General features: G+C 41.3%; 1 protein-coding gene across 1 annotated transcript in view; it reads left to right on the top strand.

Moving 5' to 3' along the window:
- The first annotated feature begins 2,578 nt into the window (after window positions 1-2,578).
- Window positions 2,579-5,802, top strand: part of batf2 (basic leucine zipper ATF-like transcription factor 2) — a 7,241-nt gene continuing 4,017 nt past the window's right edge. Inside the window, exons 1-2 of the mRNA XM_005751863.1 lie at window positions 2,579-2,922; window positions 3,951-4,070. Of these exons, the coding sequence (XP_005751920.1) occupies window positions 2,854-2,922; window positions 3,951-4,070 (189 nt within the window). The 5' untranslated portion in view covers window positions 2,579-2,853. The remainder of the gene's footprint in view (window positions 2,923-3,950; window positions 4,071-5,802) is intronic.

The following is a 5,802-nucleotide window of genomic DNA, read 5'->3' as shown; positions in this document are numbered from 1 at the left end:
GCCAAAGTGCTTGCTCATAGGGGGTCATATGATTGTTGGGTTTTTCTCTGTATCTCTGAAGCGCCTTGAGGCGACTTATGTTGTGATTTGGCGCTATATAAATAAAATTGAATTGAATTGAATTGAATCCTTCTGTATCCTCGCCCAAACAAATCTCTTCTGCTTGTTGCTTTTCTTTGGAGTTGTTTCTTAGCAGCTATTTGACCATAAAGGCCTGATTCGTGCAGTCTGAACAGTTGATGTAGAGATGTGTCTGCTACTGGAACTCTGTGTGGCATTTATCTGGGCTCTAATCTGAGGCTGCTGACTCAGATGAATTTATCCTCAGTAGCAGAGATGACTCTTAGTCTTCCTTTCCTGGGCGGTCCTCGTGTGAGCCAGTTTCACCAGAGCGATTGATGGTTTTTGTAACTCCACTTTGGGACACATTCAAATTTTGACTGACTTAGATTCAGATCTTAAAGAAATTACAGACTATCGTTGCACTTTACTTATGCGATTGGTTGCCGTAAAATGAATTCTAACAGTTGTCAAATAAGACAGTCAGCTGTGTACCATCCTGACTTCTGCACAGTACAACTGATGGTCCCAACCCCGCATTAAGAAGGCAAGAAATTCCACAAATGAACCCTGACGAGGCAGACCTGTGATAGAAAAAACATTTGTCAACAAAGAAAAGCGTGGCTACTTTCAGGAATCTAAAATATAAAACATATTTAGAGCTTTTTATCAATGTTTTCTTTGCTACATAATTCCATATATCTTGCTTAATAACATTTGATGTATCTACAATATAGAAAGTAGTAAAAATAAAGAAAAACCATTAAATGGAAAGGTGTGTCCAAACCTTTGACTGGTAGTGTATGTCATTTGGATGAACCACCTTTGCACTCTTCATTCTCTTCATAGCTGCCCTCACTTCATCCTTTCTTATCCATGTTCCACCCATCTTACTCTTTCTTACATTTTCTACACCCATCAGTTCCTCAAAAGTATTTCTTCCATCTTGTCAACACCCTGACTTGACTCATTAGCACATTTCCAACTCTATCCTTAATCACCCCAACCTGCTGCACATCCTTTCCAGCTCGATCTCTGTCTAGCCACTTGACAAGTTATTTTCGCCTTCCTTTATTGCTGAGACTCAAATTCAATGCACTCTAAACATTTTTTCTTGCTGTACACTTAGCTTCTCAGTTCTTCATTGCACTTTGTTCATTTCCCACTTTTTTTTTGTCTTTTTCTTTTTTTTCTAGACTCTTCCTTCAAATGCTTTCCCGTATGTCTTTAATTCGCCACCAACTTTCCCTTTCTAATTTCCTGTCAAGAGGATACACCACCTACCTTGTTGGTACTTTCCCTCACCACTTCAGCTGGAAAACATTTTCACTCTTTAACACCAGGAATAGCAGCATTTGGGGGGTTTTTTTTGTTTTGTTTTTGTTTTGTTTTTTTAGGAAAAACCGAATATATCATACAGTGGATGTATTTAGAGCACTTGTCTTGTTCTACATTTTGTCACTTTACAGCCTTACACTAAAAAAAAGGATTACATTAATTTTTCCAATCACAATACCCCATATTTACAAAGTGAGAAAAATGAATGTATTCATTTTGGAATAAGGCTGTAACAATGCAAAAAGTAGAACAAGTGAAGTGCTGTGAACACTTCCCAGATGCGTTGTATTTTAAACTTTCCAGCCCTTCAAGCCCTGCAGTGAGCTGGATTGGATCCCTTGGTGAGTCTGGTCTGGTCCTTTGACCAAATGTTTGACATCTCAGAGATAAAATGTTACATTTCAAATTTGAGACAATAGTGTAAAAAAGTAAATAAGGGCAGCTTCTAATATTAAGCTAAGTTTAAAGGAGAGAAAGAAAATAGAATAGAATGCATTTTATTGTCACTATACACATGTGCAATGACATGCAGACAAAACAAACAAACCCTTCAGCCTACAGGCTGGATCAGGTATCTCTGAAAATCCCATGAGTTAGCCATTTTCTTCTCGGCTTAGAAGACCTGAAGCCATCAGAGCTCAAATGTTTCTGTGGAAAGTTACATCATTTTCTGCCGAGAACTCTTCCAAGCGCTGGCTTGTTTCTGGAGGCTTGGACAGCAATTTCCTGGCAATCCGCTTTAGAAATTCCCTGCATGTGGGGAAGGAGACACCTTAGTCTATATATGGTCAGCAGACCCGAGCGCTTCCTGCCCCTGTGAAACTTTCCCCAGCCATTTAACATAACGCATTCACGTGCTGTCGGAAATTAGGATTTCACACGTTGGTCTTTTCACAATCCGGACCTTAAAAGTATGAAGCTAACATGTCAGAGATGTTAGCAGAAAAACACGGATTTACTGCGTGACGTGAAGCTGCACAACAATGTGCGTGTGTGAGCGATAAATCGAATGCACTTTGTAAGCACGTGTGGGGAGTGAAACTAACATGCTGCACGTGAAAGCAGCACGCCCACCCCCTCCAGCTTTGCAAGGCAACGGGTCAGTTTAAAATAAAGAGAAACCGAAAGAGAAAGAGAACCGCAGCATCATGTTGCATCATCTGTTGCCAAACCTGCTGAACTCATAAGTCATCAGATAAAGCGACTGAGCGCCTCAGTCAGCGCCACACAGTCACCAAGCAACACATCCGATGTTAGTCAGTAGCACGGCAACAGGTCCCAGCATTACCTGCTCTGTGACCTGCACTCCTGCTCTGTCCTGATATCCCGATAATCGCGTATGAATGGATACGGCTTCCCGTGCTGCACTCATGGTCCAAGACAGGTGAAAGCCTCGTGCTGCCGCAGGCGACCAGCCGACAGGTGAGCCAGTCTGCTGCAGGAGCGTGGGTCAAGATGTCCCCGTTATACATGGACTCCGGGTCCGGGTCCGAGTCCGCCAGCCCCAGCAGTACTGCAGGATCGGTAAGTTCCTCTTTCTCGTCTCTTGACTCGATCATCAAATCCCCGTATTCAGGTCATCCTATGGACCTTTTCACGCTGTTGATGCTAAGAGTAAACTAATGTGATGTAAAAGTCACACCGATATTGGTTATGATTATGGGCTACAACAGGTATAACACCCATTCACTGTTTATATTGAGTCAGATCCTCTTCTGATTAATGAATCTCTGGCTTTTTTCCTTTTTACACTGTAAATAAAAATGATATATTATTAAAGCTAAAGTTATAATTATTATCATTATTGTATAGTAATATACAGCAATATATAGCAATATATAGTATTAATTATTAGTCATGCTAGTTATAATCATCATCCACTGCCTCTAAAACCACTATTTATCAGCTCAGATCCACTTTAAGCCCTCCAAACAGATCTGTTTGTAAAATAAGTGATTTATTTAAATTTCATTTAAATTATTAGTATCTTAATTATCATTATTGTTATTAGTTTTTAAACTGAGTATTGGTCTTCCACCTCTGGTGCCCTGAACCCTCAGTTCACGTCCGGCTCAGGTTATTTACTGCAGTTATCGTGTGTGTGTTTGCAAAGTATACACAGATTGTATATACTGCCTGTAGAACAGTCAGCAACAGCTGTGCTGAGTGAAAATTGAACTCATGAAATGAATGGAAGGTGTAGTCTAATAAAGACTATAATAATTATTGTGTGCAATAAAAAGAATCTTCCTTGTTATTTGTCATATGGTTTGTCAGCCCTCGCCTTTGCTTCGCATCACGCGCTGCATCAAAGCACTTCACGTATTATTGACCCGCTTTATTTTGAAGGGCCACACGCACTGTCTCATGTGATTGGTTTGTCTCATGACCTTGTATGTCATGTTATAGCTTTAAAACAAAAACGCGGTATCGAAATGAAATCGATACAAGCCAAAGTCAAAAAAGAAGTGCATACTTGAACGCCCACTGTGTCACTGTGCGGTCTAATTAACCCCAGATATTTCTCCTTAATTCTGTCGTTGTTTTGGCAGGAGAGAGAAAGAGGGGGACAACAGATGGGACCCAGAGGGACAAAAAGACGGGAGAAGAACAGGGATGCGGCGAGGAAGAGCCGCAGAAAACAGACAGAGAGAGCAGATGAACTTCATGAGGTCTGACTCCTTTCCCCCTCTGCTTCCTTCCATTGTCATCCTCTGACTCTGTCACTTTCTGTCTCCTTTTCACACACAGCCTGTTTGATGAGCAATGTGTGTATGTGTGCGCGTGCACGCGCGTGCGTATTGTGTAATCTGGCAGCATGCTTGCAGGCGTTTCTTGTAAATAGCCTGCTTTAGGAGAAGGACTTTCACTCCCTCTGCTTTGCCCTCCCTATCAGCCCTCCCTTTCCTGTCTGCCATCCACACACACATATACACACGCACACACACAGACGCATTTGTTTTCAATCTGTACTTGCCTGTCTTTTTTTTCTCCCCTGGGGGGCGGGTGCAAATTCCACAGGTCAGGGTACACATCCGCACACACGGACACGCTTCCCAGAGCACTCAGTCAGATTTCTAAAGTATCTTTGATGACCGCGTGCTTACACACAAGCCTAACAGCACGTAGCCCTGAAAACTGTTTCAAGGTCATACATGCATTTACAGTTATGAAGGGTTATTGTAAAAATGTGGTGTTCAAGATTTCTTACTGTGATTTGAAACCCATCCATTGAAGCAGAAAGTATTCAGGTGGTGGTGTTCTCTAAAATACTGAAATAATGTTAGCTACTAGTTACATGAAGAGCTAAATGGAACTAAGTTATAGTGCATCGTCATATGCTGGTGATTTTGATAAGCAGTGGCACACAGTTGTACATACAGTTAATCTGTTGATGTGCATCTTTAAGCACGGTGGGAATGCCGCATCTTAGCACGCTTCCTGTGTTGCGTTCACTTCGCTGGTCACCTGCTTTGGTTGTTTGTGAGACCTTTAATAGGTTCCTCTTGTCTTATCTTGCTAAACTTTGCACTTCTGTATTCCAGCCAGATTACTTGGCTCATAGTTTTAAAATTTCTCCCGTCACATGAGATCTGCAGTTTCGTTTGATAATTTGATACATTTGATAATTATGCTTCATATGTATATATATTTCTGTACAATTTTCTTTAGCCTAGGTCAATTTTTTTCCTAATACTATCTTAAACAAATTTGCCATTTCCAATTCCAAAAAAGTATGAGTGGACATGAGGATGAGCCTAAGCCACAGAGTCCTATTTAACCAACAGGTTGAGTAGTACAAATTCAGGTTTCTGTGCAGTAAAAAGAAGCATTTGTTCTCCTGTCATGTCACTAATCTGATTCGTCCGTCGGTTCACGCTCATAAATGTGTTTAATTACTCTCATTCTGACAAAGAGAAAACAAAACCACCGGTTTGCTGTGCTGCACCCGAGCTCGTGCTCTTTTACTACCACTAAGCTCTATTTTCCTTTTAGATTACATCCTACCTGTTGTAACCTGCTCAATATGTCTGCGTGTACCAAATTTATGAATGGGTGTGAATGTGTGTGCGTGTCTTTTTTTGTGTCGGGAACTCGCACTTTCGCTTTCCCTCTTTCCTTCTCTTTCAGTTCTGCTGCGTGTGTGTGTGCTTCACTTGAAGTTCTGGGAAGTGTCGTTGCCACAAGCCACTCGAACTTGTTAAAAACTCAAAGTTGTGTCAGCAGCTTACAGTTCAATGGGACGGAGACCGTGACTCACAACTGCATAGCACAGCTCTGACTCTTCTTCGGGGCAACTGTCAAGTTTACACTTTGATGTTAAAAGTAGATGAATGTTAGCTGTGCTGAAGTGACGGCTCATTAGAGTAGATTTGAATGGGTCACAGTTCAAAATAATCCTTA

Source organism: Pundamilia nyererei, unplaced genomic scaffold (genome assembly GCF_000239375.1).
Source record: "Pundamilia nyererei isolate P.nyererei 1_Seehausen unplaced genomic scaffold, PunNye1.0 scaffold00331, whole genome shotgun sequence".
In the NCBI taxonomy this organism is placed as follows: domain Eukaryota; kingdom Metazoa; phylum Chordata; class Actinopteri; order Cichliformes; family Cichlidae; genus Pundamilia; species Pundamilia nyererei.
Note: the sequence above shows the minus strand (reverse complement) of the source record. Positions and strands in the feature narration are given on the sequence as shown.